General features: G+C 43.8%; 2 protein-coding genes across 7 annotated transcripts in view; one reads left to right on the top strand and one right to left on the bottom strand.

Moving 5' to 3' along the window:
• Window positions 1–2,632: 2,632 nt before the first annotated feature.
• On the bottom strand, window positions 2,633–5,405 carry ADM (adrenomedullin). The gene is made up of 4 exons (XM_073347561.1): window positions 5,287–5,405; window positions 4,634–4,744; window positions 4,267–4,407; window positions 2,633–3,786 (listed from the first exon to the last, which is right to left on the bottom strand). Exons 2-4 carry the CDS (start codon window positions 4,729–4,731, stop codon window positions 3,435–3,437), a joined length of 591 nt encoding a protein of 196 aa, XP_073203662.1. The 5' UTR covers window positions 4,732–4,744; window positions 5,287–5,405; the 3' UTR covers window positions 2,633–3,434.
• A 7,104-nt stretch (window positions 5,406–12,509) lies between these two features.
• Window positions 12,510–27,216, top strand: part of SBF2 (SET binding factor 2) — a 559,107-nt gene continuing 544,400 nt past the window's right edge. For all 6 annotated transcript variants that reach the window (XM_073347556.1, XM_073347555.1, XM_073347560.1 and 3 more), the window contains exon 1: window positions 12,510–12,727. In XM_073347556.1, coding sequence (XP_073203657.1) covers window positions 12,673–12,727 — 55 coding nt within the window. In that variant the 5' untranslated portion in view covers window positions 12,510–12,672. The remainder of the gene's footprint in view (window positions 12,728–27,216) is intronic.

Below are 27,216 nucleotides of genomic sequence, written 5' to 3'. Positions count from 1 at the left end.
ATCATCTTGAGTTCTTTCCATGCAACCTTGTCTCACCACTTCCCCTCACCCTCAGAGAAGGGGTTATGGTATGTTGAGGATATTTTTCAGAAGGCAGCTCCCCTTCTTTGCAAGTCTCTAAAATCAGTGATCTTAGGAAGGTGCACCCCTTCCACACATGCACCCCACATCCTTCCCACCTGAGAGGATAATCAATTGGGAACGCCAAACAGTGATTGTTATGGATGTCAGGCCCCTGCATTCTCTCTCATAAAATGAAATATTCCAATCCATTATTATTATATATGGCAGGCATCAGATGCCCTTAACATGATGTGTTTCATTCCCTCTACCCCCTAACATTAGTTCCACGGCCCCAAGAAGCTTTACAGAAGAGCTCTATTTGCTTCAGGAGTCCAAACTACCCTGGCTGGAGGTGGGGAGCTAAGTTTATTACTCAATTCTAATATTTATATGACAGTAGTGCCTACATGCCTCGATCAGTTCATGGACCCCGATGTTAGGCACTGAACAAAGTCATATAGTAAATGCCTTTGCCCCAAAGAGTTTATGGGGGTAAATCCCTTTCCCCTCACACCCAAAGAACAACACCTGTTCTCTTGCAAAGGGCCATCCCAATATCTTCTGGCATGTAGGGTTCAGTGATATTTCTCTTTACACATAATAGACCCCCTTTTTTCAAAAACTAATAGGGAAGAAAAACAGATTTTTACTTTCCTTTAATTCCTGTTCATTCCTTACAGCAGTACCATCCTGTTAGTTATAGGGCTTTGCTGCTCCCTCCAGCTGCAGCAGATGGCACTCTTGATCCTTTTAAGTTGAAGCCTATTTATTAACCTCCTAGGAGATAAAAATAGTGCCAAGCCATCCAGCACCAGTTTGCTGGCTTCAGTCATGCCCAAGTAGGCCATGGGTCTTGCAGGTCTCAGCTTTGGTATTTCCCTACAGAAAAATGTAGAAAGTATGCCCTTTAAAACAAGGGACTGGGTTTTAGCAATAGATATGGAAAAGAAATCACAATAAAACAGGTAGCTGGAATGTGCATACTGTGGATTATTATCCACTAAAGCAAACACTGAACCTGCCTCTGGTATAGCCTCACCTTACAACTTTGGGGTCACCCCGGGTGCACAGTTATGTAACTGCAGACAGTGCCTTCCATAAAGCATGCTCCCCACAGGAGGAGAATATGGTCAATATCCTAGCCCTTCTGAAGTCAGTATGAGTTGTTCAGTTGACTTCAGTGGCACCAAGATTTCATCCTTTATATTTTCTTTCTTTATAACACGCTATTTTTTTGTTTGGTTTTTTACTACAGAAGCCAGCCTGACTTCAAGATCCTGATATCTGTAATTGTTTTTTACAGTAGCTACTTGCTGGCTTTGTAGTTGGCAGCCACCAGCTGAAATTTGCATGTAAGACAACTCATTTCTGTGGGAAATGGAAGCCTGATCAGCATATAAGGGACAATGTTTTAGGTGTATGCTTGAAAAATGTTATTTTCACCCATCCTATTGCTGCTTTCCACAAAATCTGAATCAGAAAGGCCAGCAGCAGGAAAGGGAGAACTCTCTTGTAAGTTTTACTTGCCACCTATTTGGTACATATACGTAAGTGCCAGTTTGTAAAAATCAAAACCTCAACCAAAAAACTAGCTGTATAAAACACCACAGCTCTAGACAAAAGGAGTCTTAGCAGAGAATTTTTTAGGAAAGTGGTTAAAACTAAAGGCCTCTATAAAATATGCCGATAAAAACTTGTGGGTGCACAAATCAACACAAGAAGCTGATGCACACAACTGCAAGTTTTGTTCAAACTGCTGGGGGCACTTCCACCTTTTGTAGACTCTTTGTAGAGGTAGTTCTGATAAAGGAGACACTAATTGTTTCCCCCCTTAAAATGATACCTCCTGTAAAGTCTGTAAAAGCAATGGTATGTTTCAAGCAGTGGGGTTCCACCTTATTGGGTGGTTGAATGCACTTAATTTATGCCTGAGGAGTTGAACTTTAGAGCATTGGTAATGGGCACCATTAGATGGTGCTGTAGCTCCATTAACAAACTCCCATCGTATCTCAAATTTGTTCTCTGGTCTGTGGTTTGGGGAGTTTTAAAATAACGCTAAGATGTCCTGCCCGCATTGATCCGGTCGGCGTCTAACTTTAACCTGAACTGTGGCCCAGGAAAGCCTTCACCATAAGTAACCTTGTAAACTGCCGTGACCGTTTTTTGGAACAGGCTCCCTCAATAAATCTATTACTTGGTTGTGCAATGTTGGAACTTTGCGGTTGTTTCTCTGATTAATTACGGCAAAAAATAAACTTGCACGATCAATCCCGCCTGTGAGACATTTCAGCCCGGGTTGAATCATGCTTAGGAAAGGCCTTGGAGCCTTCTAAATAGCCCTGCTCCGAGATTTTAAAGCGCAGGTTATGCTTTTATTGTGTTTACTTGCTAGAGGCTTTTGGTCCCTGCGTTGGCTGCGAACAAACTGCCTGTGATTAATGGCTTGATAGCCGTGTTATTGCACTGGCGTAGTGCCGTGTCAAGTATTAGTTACGATAGGAGAGAACAGGGTCAGAAATGACTAATTATGATCTCCTCTACCCTGTCCAGAGACACCATAACAGCACTGTTTTATGTAATAGTGTTTATTTTATGTCACACGTTACCCATGGAGAATAGCGGATACATTCTCTACATCTGTCACCAGTCCAGAATGCAAGATAAAAGACTCAGAGAAAGTTAAACACCAAGATTTTACATTCACGCTATGAAAAATAGAGGGAATACAATGCTTTTTAAATGCCCTTATGCAAAAATAGATAACGTATAAAAATAACTCTTTTCAAAGATGCAAAAGGAACGGGAAACAGTAACATCTTAAATATTGATATTTATCTTATTATACACACACAGCACTTATAATTAAACCACGTACAATTGCACTTTTCCTCTCTCTATTACATTCAAGTATAAGGCAGTCCCCCGCAGGGACTAGTGAGTGTCCGATTCCCTGCCGGGTGCAGACAATGCAGAGGGTGCTTCCCCCCAGCCCAGTGGCAGGGCAGGCGGAATAAGTCCCCGTATGTCCGAGATCCAGGGTTCACACGACTTCACTTAACAGCCCCGTGTGATGTGGCACCAGAGAGAAGGGAGCCAGCCGTGAGCTCTCCCCTCGCGCGCTCCAGCCCCTTCCTAGGGGCGCCGCGCCGCTGGCGGGCCCGGCCCGGCTGGTGCCGAGCGCCTCCGGGGCCCGGCAGCTGCTGTAGCCCTAAGTCTGGGTGTCCAGGCCAAGGCCATGCAGGGTGCGCGCCCTGCTTCCCAGCTCTGTCTCCGAGGCTGCCCTGCCCCACGGGCTCCCTGATGCTGAAGCGCCGGGGAAAGCCACCATCCGAGGTGGCGCCAGCACGGTGCTTGGCTGCTCCGCTGCAGCTCTAAGTCCTCCTGAGAGAGGGGGCGCGGAGCTGCGCCTGGAGCCGGCCCGGCTGGCCCGGGGCTGCGGCGCTCGTGCTGTCCCGGCGGCTGGGGCGCAGGGCGAGCCACGGGGACTGCGTCCGGCTAGGGGCTGGCACCGAGCGCCGCCTGCGGCCGTATCCCAGGGGGCTGATCTTGCTCACAGGGGCGGCGCCGTCCTTGTCCTTGTCCGTCAGCTGGTAGATCTGGTGGGCCAGCTGCTGAATCGTGCAGGTCCCGAACCTGCAGCCCATCCTCATGGCCTGGAAGTGGGGGAAGCTGTTCATGCTCTGGCGGTAGCGCTTCACGCGGATGCGGGCATCCTCTGGGGCGCTGCAAGACACGACGGGAGAGGAAGAGGACGTGAGAGAGGAGCAATGGGGCTGCGGAGCAAGGGGAGTCTCCTGGAGGAGGAATAGGGCTCCAGGGCTGGGGGAAGCCAGGCGTCAGCAGTGCGTACAGGGAAAGGGGAGGCTGGCCAGTGCTTGCACTGGGTACAGAGGAAGGGCTATAGCCCAAAGCTTGCTGGCTGTAGGAGGAGGTGACCTCGCAGTCTGGTGGCTGATACTATTTCTGTGTATCCGGGACTCAAGTTCCCATTTATATTTGGCTTTCCACAGCAAACGTGCTAGTCTCCCTGCAGCTACAATGGGGACCGCTGGAGCCAGATCCCAAGAGGTTTCACACTCCATAGTCCCCCCTCCCACGGCTGGGGACATCTAGGGTTCAGCCAGCCCGAACAAGGGAGACTGAAAACTTTCCACCTCCTTGCGCAGGTGCCCGCCTGCAATACGTGTGTGACCGCGAAGTTACCTGGGATACGAGACTCGGGGATCCTCCTTCACGTCCTGTGACCGTATGAGAGGCTGCACGTCCGCAGCTGCCACTTGCCCGCTGAACGTGCTGGGGGGTATCGCGTCGCGCTTGGCCCGGCTCAGTGCCCATTTGGTCCATCTGAAAGGAGCAGCAAAGAGGGGACGGGCTGTTAGCGAGAGCCCACAGTGCGGGAGCCAAACCAAGCACAGGCTAGGGGCTAAAGGTTCTCCCAGAGCAGGTTTCCTAAAGCGATGGTGTAGGGCTCAGGCACCGTGCTATTCCCAGAGGAGTTTACATCTTCTAACCTAGGACGGACTATTCGCCATTTCTCAGCCTCTGCAAAGACGCACATTTGGATACTTACTTTCTTTTGAATTCTGAAGCGACCTCTAGCCGTGCAGCATCCACCCCAAGGAAGGTCACGGACCCGAGATAGAGGAGGGCTATGTGAACCAGTTTCATTCTGGCTGAAATCCTGGTGGAGGAAGACGAGAAGAAATGTCATCGGAGGTATATTTAACATAGACGTTGTATTCGGTTACAGTGAACTCTACGCCTTGGGATGGTCCCCAGCCACTGGGGACTTCGCGTGTGTGCTAAACTAAGCGCTAATATTGGCTTAGCAATTTATCGCAGAGTAAATAAGAGCCCCTCCAAAGTTTGCTTTTGTCAAACATTTTACTTGCTTACATGGCTGAAGGCTAAAATTGTTGTCAAAAATACCCCAAAGGGGTTAGATTGGGATTTCATTCACTCACGCGATTAGAAAAAGCTTGCTACTCAGTTTTTAAAAGCATGCAACGAATTCCCTTACCAGCCTATATATAATTGCATTTGGTTTTAACCCTTGACAGCTCAGCTTTCTTAACTCGCATAGAAAACGATGGTTTACATTGCAAGCTGCAGCTGATACCAAGAGCCAGTGCAAACCCAGCAGCATAACTTCATGCATTTAAAAAAACAGCCCGATTTGGTAGCTACTCGCCCCGCAAATTCCTCTTTTTAAAAGATCCGTACCTGAGAACGATGATAATCCACTGAGTAAAATCTTTGTATATTACCGATCCCAAGTAGCAGTTTCCCTCGCAGTCGCTCTGCCCGTCTCCGTGTCACTGAGGTAACCACTGGCTGTCCTGCGCTCCACTTCACACTTTTATAGAGCAGCGCCGCTGGGGAGGGGGAGGAGCTTCGTATGACTGGTCTGACTTTCTTCCCCCGACCCCCCGCCTGCCCCATGCAAGTCTAGTATTAATCATACCGCTGCGAAAAGCGGGGACTGGGAACAATCAATACTAGGGCAAAAGTAAGATGATTAGCAAAAAATATCCCGTACAAGCTTGTTGGCGTTGTGCTAATTATCAAAGGGATTTTAGGTGTTGGTTCTTAGTCATTGCATGTTGCAACGTTCATTACAACTTACAATATCTGCTCTATGGACGAGTCTGTATTATACCCGGAACACTCAATACCTGTTGGTCTAGAGAGTATAGATACAGTATATAATATATAGTTCCTTCATAGAATATAAACACTATAGATAGAGATTTATAGATGTATTGTAGCTAGACCTGATCATTTAAAAAATCCGTTCAAGTGCAGCAAGGCAAAAAAAATTTTAAATCTATATTTGGAAAATGTGAAGTGCAATGGATAATGTTAATGAAGAACAGGCTCAGTTACATAAGTAAGGAGATGAATACATCATCCAGCATTGGTATTTATTATACACCCTAGAGCATTTCTGTCTGTTGTTGATCGTTTTAATGTAGGCTGACATTTTGATATTGTTAAAACATTAAGTTGAGAACAAACATTTAAAGATTAAAAGGAAATTGTACTGATATGGAACTAGAGACACGGTCATCTAAAATATTAAAATCTATAGACTTTTTTAAAAAATGTAAGGGGAAAAGTTGTCATGGGCCGTTTTAGCCCTGATTCTACAAACATTTAAACATATGCTTAACTTTAGTCAGGACAGTAAAGTTAAGCACGTGCGTGTTTGCCGGATCGGGGCCTTTGTCAGTATTCACCATAGCCAATAAAATATAGCTTTGTTCTACAATAGTGTGACATCTCTACTATGAACATTTCACGTTTCGGTTTCTTTCTCTCTCTCTTCCCCTCGGATTCTTTTTTACTAGAGAACACTTTTACTCTGTACCAGAATGAACCAGACTTATCCGCTGTTGCAATGCAGATTCTTTAGCCTCGCACTGACATTTTTCCAGAAGGTCCCCTGGTGTTTCTTGCTGTCTTTGCCATTAAGAAATATTGAAGGATAAGAACTGGATTCAGACTCCCGAGACATTTAATTCACAATTCTGCCAAGAGAAACATTATTTCGGAAATCAGGTGTGTATACGTGTGTGATGCTGTTCTTTTTGGTAAATTTGGCGTGTGTATCAGCGTTGGAAAGGGATGTGTATGAATATGATAGAGACTTTCCTTTGACTGCACAGCTGACTCAGTCTAAGGTGATCCCTCCCTTGCCAGCAGCGCCCAGAAGCATCCACGTCTCACAGCAACCCCAGTGTACACACCTACTTTGGGGATAGATTGCTAGGCTGGTGGCAAGGTAGTAGGTGGTTGGGGTGTGTTGGGGCGTTGCAGGTGAATTACAGAGGTGCATTCTCCGGGTTAACACTTCTCCCTGAAATTGCGGCTGCTACAGTGGAGGCAGACGGGGCGGTCACTTCCCAACACACATTGTCTTTCTCCAGAAAAAGTGGGACGTTTACACGTTGGGATTTTAATACAACTTCAGGGCTTAATCCTGCAAACATTTAGGAATCTGGGTAGCTTTACTGAGTAGTTCCATTTCCTTTCATACATACTGTGTCCCCAAACAGAGTTAAATAACGCAGTAGTGACAGTTAAAGGATCCGCAGAGAGAGGGAACAATTGAGAAGTAGATGAAGGAGAAAAGGAATTAAATGAACATATCACTCATATATAATTTTTAAAAATTAATCTTTCACTGGGGTTATTTTATAGATAACACCTAGAGTAAATAGTTGACAAATTAACATACACTCAAATGATCATTTATGCAACTAAAGATCAAGTGACTACTAACCCTCTGTTTAAAACCTTCCTTAATCAGCAAAAATACATGATGAAGCTGACCCTACTTTTTCTGAGAAGGCAGGATTTAATGTTAATGGGCATTGCTTTGGTTTCATATTATTATAATCCTCCTGCCGTTCCAGTAAGAACACATTTCTGCAAATGTGGAAAATTCCTAACTAAAATAGTTAATTAAAATTACTGGCCAAAAGAGAAATTCCGTTCTTTATACTTTTAGAAAATATAATACAGGAAGAGTCCTACATGGATTTAAGATTTGTCATAAACCACTCACCGCTTTGTGTCACTTAACAGTGTCATGATTAAAAGTCTGTTCATTACAAACACCATTTCAGTGATATATAAATCATTTTAACCTAACATGAGATTGAAACTTGGCACTCAATTTATCAACCTACTAGTGTAGTTTGTGAAAAGGGCTGGAACAGGTAATGCTGATTTTAGGTCTAACATGAAAACATTGCTTTCTGAATTCAGATGCTTGTTGTCCTTCCTAAGCATAAACACACAGAGAGTTTAAAAATGAATTATAAACACTGAGTTTGTACATGGGGTAATAGTGCCTCTTTTATTTCGAAAATTATTTCTCCAATAGCCAAGTTATTTACACTTTAAAAAAGAGACACATATATTTTTGAGGCAACATAATTAAATACAGTGGAAAATATTTCTCCTATGAGATGTCCATTCTCTCATAGATACTAATTCCCATTAATTGGGAAACTCACTGGTCTGGAGGAAGGAGTGATAGGCTAGATGTTAAGAAGTATGCATTTTTAATCTGTTACTGACTTGCTGTTGACCTTGTTGGCAAGTCACTTTAACCTCTCTGTATCTCAGTTTTCCCATATGTAAAATTGGATTAACAGTATGTACCTTCTTTGCAGGGAGATAGTGAGGATTAGTTAGTGTTTGTACAGCACTTTGAATAGGTAAAGTGCTAAGTATTATTCCTGCCATGAGAGTTTCTGTAAGATCTCTGTACATCAATGGGAAAATAGGGTTTTGCCCAAATTCCGTATGACTTATGCAAGAAAATCTCTCCTTAAAGTCAGTGGGAGATTTTCTTGTGCAAGGAGTTTGGAGTTTGGCCCTTAAGCATGGACTGATATTAATTTAATGACATTTATATGCAATTTACTTTGTCATACTACATATTATAGTGAATCTGAAGTTGGACTAAATATATGAATGTAAGTATTCTACAATATGTAGTGTGTAAAATCCCAGCCAAAGTCAAAGTGCAAAACTCTTGCTTTTAGTTTTATTGCTTTTCAGTTAATCTGGGCCAACATATTCTAAAGTGACTAGTGATATTAGGTGCATTGATTTTTTGGGTGCCCAACAAGAGATGCCTTAATGGCATCTGACTTTCAGAAAGTGGTGAGAATCCAAAAATTGAGGAACCCAAAAATCCCTGGACACTTTTGAAAATCTAGGCTCTGGGACTTGTCCATAGCCCTCAATATTTTGAATGTTCCATCTACAACATAAATTCACTCAATGTTCTGAGAGCAATTTTTAATTTCCAGACAGAACAGGATGAGTTCCTCTCCCTCCCAAGGAGGAAATATGATCTCATTGTTGAGGCATTGGACAGAGATTCAGTAAATGTAGTTTCAGTTCTCCACTCTACCACAGACTTCCTCTGTGACCTCAAGCAAGAGTTTCTCTCTCTCTCTCTCTCGCTCTCTGCCCCTCTCCTCATTTGTAAGATGAGGATACTATTACTGGATGATACAGGGATGTACAGAAGATCACTCCATAAATATTTAGGAGATGGTCAGGTACTATGATGATGGTAAAAGCGGCAAAGAGTCCTGTGGCACCTTATAGACTAACAGACATATTGGAGCATAAGCTTTTGTGGGTGATTACCCACTTTGTTGTTGCATCCGACGAAGTGGGTATTCACCCATGAAAGCTTATGTTCCAATATGTCTGTTAGTCTATAAGGTGCCACAGGACTCTTTGCCGCTTTTACAGATCCAGACTAACATGGCTACCCCTCTGATACTTGATATGATGATGGTGACCATATGGTACCCAAACAGGTAGTTTAGTTAAGAAGTGAATTAAAGTTAAGAAGTGCTTTTTCTTTTGCTTGGCTGTTTTTAAGGCATGCCACCCTGTGCTGTGATCCCACTAGATTTTACAAGCTAATCAAGATTTAGCTATGTCAGTTTGGATGGAATAGGCATGAATGGTGAGGTACTGTTGCTAGCAGTGCTCGTGAGACACTAGGTATATTTTTTCTCCTAAGTGCATACTGAATTAATACCCCAGCAAAGTCCTATATAACATTGTCCTGCTAGAGGTGCTCTCTCAAATGAAGTGCAAAAGTAGAGGTTCTGAGATTTGTTTTGATAAAATAATTCCATGGTACTTTTTGTAAAATTAGAGATGTTAATCCTAAACTCCTAGTCAAATTCAAAATTAGGTAATTACATTCTGCCTATATGAACTCCTCCTGCAGTTTCAGTTATACAGAATATTAGTCAGTCCCTGTTGTAACCCTCTTGCTGTGCATGGTCAAACAGTTGCTGTGTTTCACCCTAGTGTTGACACTATTGATCCACTTCACAGAGGGGCTGTGTGGTTTAATTAACAAATGCATACCTTTTTGCTATTTCGGCAATGCTTTTCATCCAAAGATCTCAAAGTAGTAAAATGATACTATTTTTAAGGCTTTTTACCCCTAAATTTTCAAAGCAGCTCTTTAGGTTTCAGTCATTAAAATCTATGAGAACCATGCTGTCAAAAACCTGCATGCTCATTTAAAAATGTATCCCTTAAACTTATTCTATCTACTCTACTGTTCAGGGGGAACCAAAATAATCTAATAAGAACCCCTACAGCTCTTCTTTTTCTCTAAGCGAATATACAATATTTTAGATTCATCTTATGCTCTTGTCTTTTCTGCTGACCCGTACACTGCATTTTATTAGGCCTAAATCTTGCTATCTGATAATACTTTATAGGAATGTTGATTACCTTAAGGGATTTGGGGGAGCTGCTGCCCTCTACTGGAAAGTAACAAGGATTTTAATGATCCATATAATTTGTGGTCCACCCCATCTATACTAGGAAAGTGTTGCTTCTAATTATGCCTTTTCTGAATGTAGAGTGTAGTTATTCAGTATCTGAGATATGGACAATAATGTTCCTATACAAAACATGTTTATTACTGTATTCCATATCCTAACCTATGGTGGAATGATGAGAAATAAATCCAACTGTAACCTAACATTAGAACTAAACAGTGATTCATAAAACTTACTGCTGCAGTTCTTACTATTGTGCTGTAAATGGTGGTTTTTATCTTATACTATTTTTGGCATACACTCAACCAGTTAATGGAGCAATGTCTTGTCAAGACACACTACATATCAGCATAATCTTTTCAGGGGCTAGTAGGCCAATTAGGCTTTGGAGTAAGAGCAAAAGGCGTCAGTCCTATTTACACACTATAAATAGCAACCTGAAATCTTCCACTTAACTGTAAATGCTCTCTGCAGGCTCTTGAAGAATAGCATTTTACTAGGATGTCACACAAATGGGTAAGTAGAAGACCAACAATATTAAATAAAAGAGATACTGCAAGTCTGCACTTGAATCACAATCATCTTCTCAAAAAGATGATTGGTTTCAGAGTAGCAGCCGTGTTAGTCTGTATTCGCAAAAAGAACAGGAGGACTTGTGGCACCTTAGAGACTAACCAATTTATTTGAGCATAATGCATCCGATGAAGTGAGCTGTAGCTCACGAAAGCTCATGCTCAAATAAATTGGTTAGTCTCTAAGGTGCCACAAGTCCTCCTGTTCTTTTTGAGAATACAGACTAACACGGCTGCTACTCTGAAACCACTCATCTTCTCGATGAGAATTTAAAGTGACACCAGCCTGTGATTTTTTTCGCTCCTTGAGTACCAGTGCCAAAGCTGTACTCCACATGAAGCCTAAATGTGGAAAGCAAAGTTGGAAAACCTGTTAATAAATATGTGTGGGAAAAGATTTCTAGGCACATTAAGATTTCAACTAACATGGTTACCCTATCTCATCACAGTATTGTAATAGCAATTTGGGCCAGAGGCAGCCTGCCTCTCTCTCTCTCACACACACACCTTCTGCCCCAGATTTTCCTGCTGACTTTATTGCCGGAGACAACTCAGTACAAGCATAAGAGTCACAGAGTTACTAAAAATAATTAAGGGACTCGGTGAATGCTGTGCCATGAGAACTGCACTCAGTTTAGGAAAGCCTGATTCCCTCCCCACGGTGGCATGTTCCTAACATCCAAAAGAAAAAGTAAACAGGAAGCTTCCTGGAAATTCCGGGCCACTGAAATTCCATTCTTGAGAAGGAACTCAGGGAGGTTATTTTAGATACCCTGATAGTTCATATTAAGGCATTTATTTTGCATGCACTGAACTATAAATGCATCAGCAAAATATTATACAAAACAAGAGGACGATGCGCTTTACTGCAAATTCTGCAACAGAAAAGGTCCTAATCCCATGTTTAGGCGCTGAATGAAGTCAGGGAAGATATTTTGGAAAGACCTTAGTTACCGGGAGGTTGGTTTCTTTCTTTCTTTCTTTTTTTTAAGTTTTCATGCGTTAAACTCAAAGTGCGTTAATAAACTATAAATACAAGGAAGGAACAATGTACATCTTGAGGCAACCTTTACAAGAGAAAATGATCTTTGGGTGGGTACCTTAGAGAGATACATTACTTTTTTTGTATGCACTAAAATTGATGGGTAAACTACCTTGCTGCAACCTTTGTAACAGGAAGGGAGGACCCAAGCTCAAGTTCAAGCGGAGAATGAGAACAGGCAGGCACGTTTATTTTTGGGAGAGATCTTTGCATATCTATTTGTTTGCCCGTGCGATGTGCTGTGCATTCGCGAAATGCAAATACAGCGGGAGGACGCTGCACCCCGCCCCAGCCTTTACACCTAAAAGGGAACCCGTCCCGAGTTCACTCGCGCGCTTTTGGCCGCGGTTAGCCTGCGCGAGGCGGACAATAGCCCCCCACTGCGTCCCCTCGCGCTGCCGCCGCCGCTCCGCGTGCTAACTGCAAACCCTGCTGCCCACGCCCAGCCCCGGCGGGGTCACAGCACAGAGGCCGAGGGGGCGCGCAGGCGCAGAGCGCGGCTGGGTGTCCAACATGGCTGAGGTGCTGCTGTTGCTGCTTCTCTTGCTGGAGCAGAGGGCGGGATGCTGAGTTCCCCCGCAGCAGCAGCAGCAGCAGCAGCCTCAGCAGTAGCAGTGGCAGGGGCGGTGGGGGCTGAGGCAGGCTCTTCTCAGCCATGGCTAGGCTGGCTGACTATTTCATTGTGGTGGGCTATGACCATGAGAAGACAGGTAGGTGTGGCTGTGTGTAATGCTGCTGTGTGGTGTGTGGCCTCCCTCCCCCAGCCCCCTGGTGTCACGCAGGCCCCCAGAAGGGGGAGGTGGAGGCCGTGTGGACTTTGTGTGCCAGAGGCTGCTGCGGGGAGCATTTCTCCTCAGGACTGGGGGGATGGGGTAACTGCCTCTCCCCAGGTTGAGCAAGTTGGTGGGGGAGTCAGGGGGTTGCTTTCATGAAGGGGACTAAGTTAGCAGGGGGTTAATTTCCTCCCCAGGACGGTGGATAGGTTGGAAGGGGAAGGAGGGGATTCTCTTCCTCCGATGAAGGTGGGCGGGTTTGCTTCAGGACCTTCCCAGAGCACGGGCATGTGTGGAGTGGCTTTCAAAATCTGTCAATGACCATAAAAACACACTAGTAAAGCCCCCCTGTCCCTCCCAGCACTAAAGCCCCTGTCACATCCTGAGCGAGTAATGCACGATGCAGGGGGCGGGGGCTGGGGCTGGGATGGTCATTTTCGGCAGAAGAAAGAGGTGACATTCTGGTCCTGTCACTTATTGGTAATTTCACATAGTGGATGCAGGCTGTTGTGCTTTCCAGGAGCCATTTCCCTCATTTGAAGGAGGGAAATTATGAAAAAAGGAGAGATTTTAAATGTCTCATAATTTACATAATAAAAATTATCCATTATAAGAGTCTTTAAACATTAGCTTAACATGAATCCCCAGGTGGGAATTCTTGTTTGTTATTTTATGAGGTGTTTTCTCTGTAAGGAATAATATTTTTATTATTCTCCTACCTCTTTGTGTATGTAGTTTTTCAAAATATTTTGTTTAGCAGAACAGTAAACTTAATGCTAAAAGAAAGGTAGATTAAGTAGGATCTTCCTGGAAACAATTGAGGTTATTGTCCTTTTTGTTTGGGGACAAACAATTGTTAATCACCACTCCACTGAGGTACCATTGGTGATATAGTATAGGTAGCAATATGACATTTTGTAAGCTCTGTAAGGTTGCCTGTGTTATGGAATTGACACAGCAAAAATGTTTTTGCTCCTCTGATCAGATGAGAAGGGGAGACATGTCTGGTATGCAACCCTGGAGGCAAAGAAAACCCCTCTTTCACTAGTTCAGTGAAATATATATTTTTGTCTCTGACTATAATATTTGTCAATGATGACATAACATCACTTGTTTATGGATATTGCTGAAGAAACTTTCAACCCTCAGACAGCTGTATTTTAATTTTCAGTTGAGTTGTTGACTGGTACACAAATACACACAGGCTTGCTTTTCAGTGGATATTTTAGGGTGAGCTATTGTCATTAAGCAGGATTTTAAATAATTCTTTTTATAAATGCCCAAGGCTATATGTAACAAACCATACTTAAATCTTGTACTTGAATCTGTATTCGTGGACTATCTGAAGGTAATAGTTACTTCATAGCTTCCTTTACATATTTTAAAAATGTAATAAAGGGTTAGTTTGGCATATTTTTATTTAACAGTAAAATAAAATCTATTACATCTAAGTATTGTATTTATAAGGTTTGCATGGCTTGGATAAAAATTTGTCCATAAAAGATTTGGTGTCCCTTCTAGAATTCACACATGATTTTATCTATGCATTACAATATGTACTGTCTTTTCTAATTCCAATTGTGAAATTACAGGACTTGTGAGGTGGAAGTAGGGTGCAAGAAGCCAAGGGCCTTTAAGGGGAAGATACAAATATGTATACTGCTTTTTTTTTAAGGGGGTGCAGTCAGCTTTGACATCTTCACTATATGAAGTAAATTGACAGCTCAGATTTGGACAAATGGCTGTATTTGTAAGATCCTGATCCTGCAAGCACTCAAGCACATGTCTAACTTCATGCACATATCCTTGACTTCTTGACTACTCCCTTCTGTAAAGTTATACACGTGCATAAGAGCTTTCAGGACGGGGACCTTAATTTGAAGAATCTGTGTCCTGAAATAGTTAGTTTAGACCTGACAGAGTAATCAGAAGTTATTATTGAATGGGTTTGCTGCTGTTTAACACCTACTGTTCAAAATGTTTGAGAGAAAACAACATTCTCCAGAAGACTAGGCATGCACTGTATTCCAAATTCCTTCACCCCCACGTGCAATTCCATAATACACAGAGTACTGACAGTTTTTTCTTTTGTAAAATTCCAAAGTTCTTTTGGTGTATTAATTCCATTTCCTTCTTTATGAAATAGATGGGCTGAAAATTTTTTGTAAGATAGACTTATAATTATCCTTGACGGTTTTAAATAAATCTTTGTGTATAGACATTTTCTCTTTACTTTCTCTTTTTAAAAGGCACTTGCTTTGGTATATTAGATTGTTTTAACTTTTATCTGAAGTGAAAAATGTTTCTATTTAAGTTTAAATGCAAAAAATCTGTTACACCAGCTTGTCTAAATGATTTCAAATAGACTCAGTATAAAAATTTAAAATCGTGAAATATAGTTCATGTAGTTTAAGAAATGATTTTTAGAGTTCCTATTGGTAGAAAATACTCTCCAGATCAGTGTTACAACTCCTGATCCAATAGGTGTTTTTTAAATGCTTTTGAAAAAGGGAGAAAGATACCATTTATTGTAGTCTATTTTTTACATGGCCCTCATCAATTTAGTGTCCAATAACAAATTTATAGCACTCCAATGAGGTGGGGAAGGATTATCCCCACTCTACAGATGAAGAACTCAGGCAAGGAGAGATGAATGGATTTACCCATAGTTGAGAATTCAACCCAAATTTCCTCAGTCACAGTGCAGTATCCTAATGACAAGACCATCCTTCTTATTACAGAGGCAAATCTATTTCACCTGGCACTTTATCCATAGCAAACATGTGCTGACAAACTTTCCTATTTAGTTGATTATTTATACTTGGATGTTTCAAAATTATAAATTTGAATATGTAGTATTTAGGGACTGTCTCGGGCAAATAACATTTAACAGTTTACTGGTGTGTTGGTTCTTTCTTCCTTATTGGATTTAGTTTCATGGTAATCCCAAAATAAGAAGGAATATAGATTTTAAAATTACTGCAGCCTCTATAATGTTTTCTTCACCTTTTTAAAATATTTAAACTTACTATGAAGTGATTTTTATGATAGTGAAAAGGTGCTGTATTGACAATCCTGTTGATGTAATCCTATGTTTATTCATGAAATAGGTGTACAGCTGTGGCATTATAAACTTCGCTGTGCCACCTGTTAGTGTGCACAGCTTTGACTTGGAACTACCATCAGTGTGTCAGTCACACACAGTTGGTGGATTAAGCTAACTCCTTTGATTAGATTTTTCAGTCTTTGTTAGTTGGAACTTGCAAATTGGCAGGTAGCATGTTATATCTAATTCTGCATCAGTTTTACAAATCCATTGCAAGTATTGAAGTATTTGGGTCCTGATCCTGTATTTGCCTGTCTGTAGGTGCACTCTTACACAGACTTCTGCTGAAGTCAGTGGGACAGTGTACCTGTGCATGATCATATGGAATTGGGGCCGTGGCTTTTATTGGGCGAGGGTGTCTGTACAACTTCTTATTACCCTGCTTTTTATGGTTTGTGATATTGAGCTATACAATCTAGCAACCTTAAAAACTAACAGAATTATTTTTTGTAGGCATTGTATACAATCCATGCATCTTTTCTGATAATGAGTGTGACTTTTTTTGTGTGTGCATTTACTAACCGTTGAAAATTTCAAGAAGGAAAATTTATTCTTGTGGACTTCCCCATGATTCGTATAACTGTCAGTATACATACATGTGAGCGATGCATGCACAGTTGAACCTCAGTTCTGCAATTGTATTCACACACATAGACCCTTGCACCATGACCCCTACTTATCTTGGAAGTACTCTGTGTGGATATAAGAGCCCACATATGCAGATTGAAAAGGAGTACTTGTGGCACCTTAGCGACTAACCAATTTATTTGAGCATAAGCTCACATAAATTGGTTAGTCTCTAAGGTGCCACAAGTATTCGCAAAAAGAAAAGGAGTACAGACTAACACGGCGGCTACTCTGAAACCTGTCAATATTCAGATTGGAGTCCTAGTTGCAATGGAATTGAGCTTGCATTCCTTGTGCACTCAAAACTTCTTTTGAAGTCACTGATAATTTTGGATGTGAAGGGATGCAGCAGCAGCCCTTGTGGGAAGTGAAATAAGCAAGCATTTAATTTGACAAAAGTGAAGCAGTCAGATTTAATATATGTAGCTCTATAGTTGTTAGTTACTGCTCTCACTTTTTATTTTGAACTAACTAACTAATTATAGAGCTACACGTATTAAATGTGACTTTCACTTTTGTCATATTAAATGCTTGCTTACTTCAGTTTCCACTGCTATATCCCTTACACACCCAGAATTATCAGTGATTTCAAAAGAAGTTTTGAGTGCACAAGGAATGCAAGCTCAATTCCATTAGAACTAGGACTTCCATCTGTATATATGGGCTCTTACTGGGATGGAGACAATTTTTGTTATCCAACCCGTCAGTATAACGGAGAGTTGCTGCAGAAATGGTCCAAAGGGCACATATTGAGATTTCTTTGCAAAGAATGTAGTTGTTAGAAAATGTAGGCCCCATGAATCAAAAAACACCACTTCATGTGCGTTCTAAGACTTTTTTTTTCCCCTGGGTTTTGAAGTGTGTTTGATGTGCTTTACAACAAGAATTCCCATATAGTGTGTTTGCATAATGGAATGTTGATGGGATTTAGGGAAGTTCACAGATGTTTGCAAAGATCACACAAGGGCATGAGAAAACATGCTGCTGCTTGTTTTTTGTTTTTTTGCTGGTATAAGCCCTAATCACGAATTCATCATTGGAATTTACATACGGCCTTATTCAAAAAGGTGTGAGAGAGAGACAAGGTTGTATTGCTTTCCCAAAGCAGAAACAAAATGGTAGTGTCAAAGAAAGAAACTAAATATTGGGCATATTTAATCTGCCCATACACCCACCATGGCTTTTCTTTAATTAGAACACTGGAAAAAGAACTTGCGTATAATTGAGATGCAATAATGTATACAACAAAGTAAACTCTAAAAACTACCAAAACAGAGAGAATCTGTATGTTTTGTAAATATTTTTTCTAAAACTAAGTAACAATAGATCTGCATTACTCTTGCTTCTGGTATCAGTGGCTCTGCATATAACAAAGGGAATAAGGCTTGAGTACTTAATTTTTATTGACTATTACAATGATTAATCAATTCTAATGTGACAAGTGATCATACTATAGCTGCCTGTATCTTCAGGAACAAAATTATCTAATCTTGTTTATTTTAAAGAAATCACTTCCTCTTACCTAGTTTTACATCTTGTTAGATTTTGAAGCTAGATAAGAGAGAGTGCAGTAAAGTGGGCAGAAGAAATTCCTAAAACGTGGTATTCTTGTTTTGATTCAGTTAACTTTCCTGTGATCAGAGTTTGCCTATAAACAGAAGGATGATATTCTGCCCTATTCAGTTAAAACAAAACAAACTCCAGCTACAATTAGAATTACTTTTTTATGATAAATCTTTTTGGAGATGATGTAACTGGTGTTTAATTTCATAATAAGTGCTAAGTAGTCTTTTTATATTTAAAGTAGTATCACATATATTACCTGGGACAGGCATTCTGTTCAGCTGCCTCGCAAGTCAAAGGAAGTCACTTTCTTCCTCTTTTAGATAAACACCTTATTCCCTGTCCCCCCAAAGATACTGAAATAGGAGGAGTGTAGGAAATCAGGTTGTCACTTGACTCCCCCATTTGTGCCATAGCTGCATGAGGTCTAGTTGCAGTCTAGTCCTAAAAGTACAATATACCTAAAACAAAGAAAACAACAAAACAATATTTAAAAAAAAAAGAGCCCTATCCTTTTTATGGCAAAGGAGCTTTAGCGTTTCATCAAAGCACAAAATCTGCTCTCTGAGCTAAATCAGAATGCAGCTACTCAATATTGTGCATTGGATAAGACATTAGTAATCACTCATGATTGACATCAGTCACTTGGTGTATAGGAAAGATGAAGTTGTAACAGAAGGTTGTCAAATGAGTGGTATAATCTTCGTTAAAATATAATCCACTGTTACGTAGAGCATTAAGGCAAAGCAGAAAAATGTTTGTAATGTTCTTTTCTATTGACAGTCTCTGGTCTCTGAAAATCAAGATTCAAAGATTTGCTAGCAATCTTATTCTAAGCATATTTATTTATTTAAGCTGATCATTGTAATTGAAAGTGGTTACTCTGAATCTCTAATTCATAATTTAAGAAAATGCTGCAACTCTGCAAGTGAAGTTATACCTTCTTGCAAAGTTCTTAATCTGATACTTTCTTCAAAACTTGGATTTTGAATTTTGTCCGCTGGATCTCCCTTTCATAGCAAGAAAAAATTATTCATTTAACAGGGAAACATTTCATACAGCTATTTCAGTTTAAAATTTAATGTCCAGAAGGCACACATGCTTATTGTGCACACATTGTCCAGAAACTAGTTTAACTTGTCCTGGCATTGTTTAGTAAGGGAAGATAATGAATATTTTATATCTTCAGGGATATTGTAAGACTAAATTGCCACAGAAAAATAATTGCTCTCTTTTATTCCATGGCAGTCTTGAATTAACATACTGCAGTTTTATATCTAACCGAAGGATGTTTCTGCTTGACATGCTGTATTCTTCTCTTCTTGGCCAGCATGTTATATTGTGCAAGTTTGAACACTGCTAACGCTGTGGGCTTCTATAACCGCAAACATATTGTTCAGTAGAAAACAAAGGTGACTTGCATTTTTAACTCCGACAATATAACAAACATAGTAGCCTTATCATATTACACTGGGCAAGATAATTATCAGGGTGGATAAAAATCAGTGATTTAAAAAAAAATCAGATTTTTTTTTTTGGTGTGGATAAAATGCATCCAGCAATCATCCCTCCATAATGCCAACTATAATAAACTTCAGAGCTAAGGGTGAACCATTCAAGAAATATATGTTTGATGATGTTTTAAAGACCGTCACACCAGTGAACTGGTGGAAGTCATTTAAGCACTTGGATTCAGAGGTTGTTGGAGCGATGATCTCACTTTTAACAGCAGTAGCTTCTTCTGCCAGTGTAGAAAGAATATTTTCTTCCTTTGGACTAATTCATACCAAATTGAGAAATCATTTGGGACCTGAAAAAGCAGGAAAGCTTGTTTTGCTTTTCCGGATTATGAACAAACAGGAAAATGAAGGCGAAGATGACTGAGTTAGCTGCAGAAGTCAATATTTTAAGTTCTTCTTTGAGTGCTTGCTCATATCTATTCCAATTAGGTGTGCGCGCGCTGCATGCATAATTGTCAGAGAATTTCTACCCTAGCAACACTCGGTGGGTCAGCTGTGGAACCCCCTGGAATGGCGCCTTCATGGCGCTAGATATATACCCTAGCTGACCCAGTGTCCCTCAGTTCCTTCTTACCGTCCGTGATGGTCGTTGGAACTGTGGAGCTCGGCTTTGCTGCTCTCCACTCTCCCTAGTGATACTGTCTTCGTAGTTTAATTGTTATAGTTGTTGTAGTTTTAGTATAGTTATAGTTATAGCTGTAGTGTATATAATTATTGTAGTGGGTTGGAAGGGGCCTCCTCCCTGCCTGCCGCTTGGGCTTATGCCCAAGGCTCTGGGCTTTAAACCTTGTTCGTCTTGTGCTAAATCCATGCCAACAGGTGACGCCCTCACCCCCCCCACGACTCCTGCCTGAAGTGTCTGGGGGAATCCCACCAGGCAGACACTTGCAAAGGGATTTGCAAGGGATTTCGGCTCCAGACCAAGAAGGAGCGGGACTTTAGATTAAAACAGCTCCTAATGGAGGTGGATTTTAGCCCGGGTCCCCCAGTGGCATGCTGAGACCTAGTGCCAAGTGACTTGGTGCGCAGTGCCCCAGCGGCAGCAGTAGGTATTGCACTGCGGTTGGACTCTGGCAGAGACCCACGGCACCGAAGTTCCCCGGCACCGCAACCGGTGCAGTCGGTCTGGCACCGTTCTCATTTGCCTGGCCAAAAGCGGCACTGCAGGCCAGAGATAGCTGCTCCGCCTCGGCAGTTGCCAGCGCCCCTGGGCCCACCCTTGGAATCCCGTCCTATAGTAGAGTGACTGGGGGAGTTCAAGCACCGACGTTGGCGCCACTGACTCCAGCACTGAGGGAAGAGCCGTTGAGTCCGGCGCGCATGGGCTCCCTGACTCGTAGTGTGGTCGAGCCCCGGCTCCCATCAACGCTGGATACCTTTGCGGCAGCAAGGGACCTCATTGTGATGACAGAGTGGACATCACTGCAAACCGTGGCACTGGCTCCTGTTCATGTGGTATCGTCCCAGGGCAAACCATCACTGATCCGGCTGTTGGCTCCTCAGTTAGAACCACGGCACTGGTCCCATTCTTGGATCCGTTCCCGCTCCTGACGCAGCTCCCTCTCTCGATGCCAGTTGTACTCACGGCACTGATCCGACTCGCAGGGCTGGTCAGACTCCTGGCACTGCTCTACACGTCGGTCACCGTCCCGGAGCAGATCTCGGCGCTGCTCTTGGAGACTGTCATCGTCGCAGTCAAGATCTGGATCGCGGTACCGGTCCAGACCTTGGTACCGGTCTCGGTCCCAGCACCGCACCCCAGCATCGCGGTGCCTCTCCCCGCAGTTGCGGCACTGATCCCCGGCAGCCCGGTACCAGTCTCCACCACGTCCGGGTGACTAGACGTAGACATGTTCGGCACCGCCTTGGCCTTAGTGATCGCTTTGCATTTGTCGCAGTCCGACGCGGGCTCGTGACCCGGCCACACAGCTCATAGCTACGGCTTGGGTGATGCTGCCCACTGGCAAGAGAAAGGCCATGATCCCATCCAAGGGTCTGCCCCGTGGCCCTTTTGGACACTGTGAGCTTACCACCAAGCCCAGGGCACCCCATCCGGCCACTAAGAGCCTCGGGTGCCAGAGGCCATCATAAGCAGTCCTGCTCCGGGGGGCATGGAAACCACAGCCCCAACTCCAGGGCAGGGTCCAGACTCCGGAGTTGTGGACCCCGGATGACAAGAGCCAACCCAGCAGGAAACACCACTGGACCCCCTGGCTCCTGTGGCGTTGTCCTCATCCTCCCCAGACGAGGCGGTGGCTGGGACGACGGTCTCTGGTCCTCCTTCCAATAGACTACCAGGACCTCCTGCGTAGGGTGGCACGGAACATGAACCTCCAAGAGGAGGAGATGTTGGAGTTGGAGGACCCGGTGGTGGACATCTTGTCAGCGGAGTGGCTTTACCACTCATTCGCCCCATACAGATCACGGCCAGCACAATCTGGCAAACGCCTGCATCCATCCCTCCAACTGCTGAAGGGGTGGAGAGGAAATATTTTGTCCCTTCCAAAGATTGAGTACCTCTATACTCACTCTCAGCTGTGTTCAATAGTGGTGGCCTCAGTGAACGAGAGGAAGTGGCATGGGCAACAGGCTCTGGTGCCCAAGTCGAAAGACGCCAGGCGTCTCGATTTGTTCGGGCACAAGGTCTATTCCTCGGGGGGCTGCAGCTCAGGGTCGCAAACCAGCAGGCACTCCTGAGCCGCTATGACAACTCATGGAACTCTATATGTTAAAATTCAAGGAGCTAGTATCTCCGGAGTCCAGAGATGAGTTTGGGGCCCTGGTAGAGGAGGGCAAAAAGGTGGCCAGGACTTCCTTACAGGCCTCATTAGATGCCGCGGACTCCACTGCCCAGACCCTTGTGTTTGGAATAGCCATGCGGTGCATATCTTGGCTGCAGGTGTCCAGCCTGCTGCCAGAAGTGCAGCAAACCCTACAGGACCTTCCCTTTGAAGGACAAGGCCTGTTTTCAGATAAGACCGATTTCCAGGCTCCAAAGCCTTAAAGATTCTAGGGCCATAATGCGTTCCCTGGGGATGCACACACCGGTCACACAATGGAGGCCCTTCAAACCCCACCCTTAAGGATCCTATCCGCCTCCTCGACTGAGGCAGGGCTTTTATAGGAGACGTGGGCGAGGTGGCAGGAAGAAGTCCACCAACCAGCAGCCAGGGCAGAACCAAGGCCCAGCTAAACCTCCGGCAGTGCCCAAACAAAACTTTTGAAGGTGCGCCCGAGGACAGCTTACCGGACATCAGTCAGGATCCTTCCTCACCATTCCATAATCGTTTATCCCGTTTCCACTGTGCGTGGTCCCTCATAACTACAGATCGTTGGGTTCTTCACACTGTGGAAAAGAGAATATCCTTCTCCCCACCCTCCCACTCTCCCTCCCTGTCCCTCTTCACAAGCAACTCCTTATGCAGGAAGTGCAGACGCTCCTAACCATGGGAGTGATTGGGGAGTTTCCAAGGGAGTTAAGGGGCAGGGGTTTTTACTTCTGTTACTTCCTAATCCCCAAAGCAAAGGGCAGGCTTTGGCCTATACTGGACCTGCGCAGACTCAACAAATTCAAGATAAAGTTAAAGTTCCGCATCGTGTTCTTGGGGACCATCATACCTTCCCTGGATCCTGGAGACTGGTGTGCCGTCCTCGACATGAAGGATGTGTATTTCCACATAGCGATTCATCCGACGCACAGATGTTTCCTTCGCTTTGTGGTCAACTGCAAACGCTGTCAGTTCATGGTCCTTCCATTCGGTCTTTCTACGCCCCCCCCCGGGTATTTACCAAATGTATGGCTGTCATGGCAGCCTCCCTCCATCGGCAGCGAATCCAAGTATTCCTGTATCTTGATGATTGGCTTATCCGAGGTCACACCAGGGAACAGGTGCAGTCCCACATCCAAGTGACCATGGCCATGTTTCGTCGATTAGGCCTCCTCCTCAACGTGGAAAAGTCGACTCTGGATCCAACCCAGAGAATAGAGTTCATTGGGGCAGTCTTAGATTCCAGACTCGCCTGAGCTCTTCTACTGGACACCCACATCCAGTCTTTGGCGAGTCTCATCCGGAGCCTCCAAAGTTTTCCTATCTCAGTAGCAAGGACGAGTTTAAGCCTTCTGGGGCACATGGCCTCCTGTACGTATGTGACCAGGCATGCCAGACTGTGGCTCTGCCCATTTGAGGCCTGGCTGACAGTAGTCTATTGCCCAAGTTGAGACAGCCTAAACATGGTGGTCACTTCCCAGAAACGGTCTTAACCTCTCTCTGCTGGTGGTTAGACCCCAGGGCAGTATGTGAAGGAGTCCCATTCCATACTCCTCAACCCTCATTGTCTCTAGTCACAGATGCATCATCCCTAGGATGGGGCGCTCATCTCGGGGACATCCAGACGCAGGGTCTATGGACCACAGCTGAACTCTCTCTACACATCAATGTACGGGAGCTGATGGCAGTGCGCCTGGAGTGTCAAGCATTCCGGGAGCATCTACATGGCCATTGCGTGGCTGTCCTCACAGACAACACCACGGCCATGTTCTACATCAACAAGCAAGGGGGAGCTCGCTCGTCCCCCCTTTGTCGGGAAGCCATTCGCCTGTGGGAGTTTTGTACAGCCCACTCCATCCACCTCATGGCGTCCTTTCTCCCAGGGGTCCAGAACACACTGGCAGACCACCTCAGCAGGTCCTTCCAGTCCCACAAGTGGTCAATCCGTCCCGATGTCATCCACTCCATCTTCTTGAGGTGGGGGTTTCCCCAGGTCGACCTGCTTGCCTCGCGTAGCAATCGGAAGTGCCAGATATTTTGCTTTCTCGAGGGATGCTCCCCAGGTTCTCTCACAGACGCCTTCCTACTCCCATGGAAGGGCCAGTTGTTCTACGCCTTTTCTCCCTTCCCGCTTGTTCACAAAATCCTACTCAAAGTGCTCAGGGACAGAACATGTCTGATCCTGGTCGCCCCGGCGTGGTCCAGGCAGAACTGGTACACCACGCTATTGGAGATATCTGTAGACGCCCCGATTCCACTCCTGCTTTGGCCGGACCTGATCTCACAAGACCATGGCCGCCTCTGTGTTCCTGACCTGCAATCCTTCCACCTCATGGTATGGATGCTGCATGGCTAACTCACTCGGAGCTTCTCTTCTCCCATTCAGTGCAGCAGGTCCTGCTAGGTAGCAGGAAGCCCTCCTCTAGACCCATGTACCTGGCCAAATGGAAGTGTTTTTCTCCTGTTTGGTGTGCCCCCCCTGCCCCCCGGCAAGTGTCCTTCCTCTCATCTTGGACTATCTCCTATCCCTAAAAGGCAAGGTCTGGCAATATCATCTGTTAGAGTGCACCTGGCAGCCATCTCGGCTTTCCACCCAGGAGAAAATGGACACTCTGTCTTCTCCAACCCTATGGTCGGTAGGTTTCTTAAGGGCCTGGACCGTCTCTATCTGCAGGTGCAGCAACCAGTCCCTCCGTGGGACCTTAACCTGGTCCTATTTAGACTTACGGGGGCCCCATTTGAGCCGATGGCCACCTGCTCTCTTCTGTACCTGTCTTGGAAGACACTTCTGTACCTCTCTTCCTCATGGCTATCACTTCGGTGAGGCGCGTATCCGAGATCAGAGCCCTCACTTTGGAACCACCGTACATGGTCTTCCATAAGGACAAGGTGCAGCTACGCCCTCACCCAGCTTTACTTCCCAAGATGGTGTCAACTTTTCACATCAACCAGGACATTTTCCTCCCGGTCTTCTATCTTAAGCCACATGCTACTTGGCGAGAGCAACGGCTGCACTCTCTTGACATTCGTAGGGCCCTTGCATTCTATATTGAGCATAGAAAGCTGTTCAGGAAAATGACCCAGCTCTTCGTCGCTATGGCCGACCGGATGAAGGGCCTCCCGGTCTCTTCACAGCGCACCTCTGCTTGGATCACGTCCTGTATCTGTGCTTGCTACGACCTGGCCGGCGTCCCGGCCAAGCCCCTCACCGCCCATTCCACAAGGGCTCAAGCCTCGTCGGCGGCTTTCCTGGTGCAGGTTCCAATACAGGAGATCTGTAGAGCTGCTACTTGGTCTTCAGTGCATACTTTTTGTCTCACTAGACAATAGTCCAGCAATCCAGAGACGATGCGGCATGTGGTTCAGCGGTGCTGCACTCAGCGATATCTCACTCCGACCCCACCGCCTAGGTAAGGCTTGGGAGTCACCTAATTGGAATCGATATGAGCAAGCACTCGAAGAAGAAAAGACGGTTACTCACCTTTGTAACTGTTGTTCTTCAAGATGTGTTGCTCATATCCATTCCAAACCCGTCCTCCTTCCCCTCTGTCGGAGTAGCTGGCAAGAAGGAACTACGGGGGCGCTGGGTTGGCTGGGGTATGTCTCTAGCGCCATGAAGGTGCCATTCCAGGGGGCTCCACAGCTGACCCACTGGGTGTTGCTAGGGTAAAAATTCTCTGATGATCATGCATGCGGCGTGCGCACACCTCATTGGAATGGATATAAGCAACACATCTCGAAGAACAACAGTTACAAAGGTGAGTAACCGTCTTTTTCTCATGTTGGCCTGGCTGACATAGTCAATTTTTTTTTTTTTTAAATTTCATTTAACTATTTTAGTTAAAAAAGATTTTAACAAAAACAAACCTGATTTTAAAAAACTTCAATGTTTAACTAAATTCAAAAATTCATATGCTTGTTTTGTTAAAATATTATGTTTGCTGTTGAAGAAAAACATCCAGAATACATAACATTGTTTGTTGTTTTATTTAAATAAAACAACTTAAATGTCTGTCTTGTGATGTTCTCCTCCTAATACAGCATGGCAAGAAAATCCTCCAAATATTAATGATTAACCTGTTGAATTGGTGATAGTTCACCTCCCAATGATTTCATAAATATCTGCTTCAATTACCTTTGGTAAATGAAATAACCAAACAATTATTCATTTTCTGATGTAGCTGTAAAACTCATCTGAAAAGTTTTCAGAATAAATCACTTAAAAATGTATAGTGTGTACCTTCTAAAAATGAAACCTACATCTACCTCTGAGTTGTGAAGAATATGTATTAAGGTTATAACAACCCACAAGAACGCACTTTTATGTAGAAATCCATGATTAAATAGTCTTCCTGACTAGTGATTTAAATCATGATTTAAATCAAATCCACCCTGATAATTATACTGCTCTGGTACTTCATTGACATGAATTTAAAATATCAGTGTAATGGCAACTCACTCTTAGTAGCTGCAGCTGATAAAGTGGGGAATTCAAATTGTGTCATAATTTTCTAGCAGGAAACAGTAGTTGCTGTGTTCAGCTTTGAAAAATATTGCTAACACCTGTACCATGTAAACTAATAAATTGTGGGAAAGACTTGGTCCTGGTCTCCTTCTACATCGTCTTTGCAGAGTAATGCAAGGCTTGCTAGCTGTTACTGCTAATCTAACAATGACCACTGTCGTGAATTACTAGATTAATGTGATGGTAGTGAAGGTGTCTGTCGTCTGTTGTTTAGGGTTTTGCAATAACTTACTTCAGTTTGTGTACTACTTGCTTTTTTTTTTTTTTTTTTTTAAAGACTAAATTGCACCTATAGTGTTAATGTCCTATTCTGAAGT

This window comes from Lepidochelys kempii, chromosome 6 (assembly GCF_965140265.1).
Source record: "Lepidochelys kempii isolate rLepKem1 chromosome 6, rLepKem1.hap2, whole genome shotgun sequence".
Taxonomy (NCBI): domain Eukaryota; kingdom Metazoa; phylum Chordata; order Testudines; family Cheloniidae; genus Lepidochelys; species Lepidochelys kempii.
Note: the sequence above shows the minus strand (reverse complement) of the source record. Positions and strands in the feature narration are given on the sequence as shown.

Bases quoted from the DNA above. Each gene is read 5' to 3' on its own strand.
- ADM (XM_073347561.1), bottom strand. From the start codon at position 4,731: ATGAAACTGGTTCACATAGCCCTCCTCTATCTCGGGTCCGTGACCTTC. The intron at 4,408-4,633 runs GTAAGTATCCAA...TGCTCCTTTCAG, and splicing joins GCTTCAGAATTCAAAAGAAA to ATGGACCAAATGGGCACTGA. The intron at 3,787-4,266 runs GTAACTTCGCGG...CGTGTCTTGCAG, and splicing joins CCCCGAGTCTCGTATCCCAG to CGCCCCAGAGGATGCCCGCA.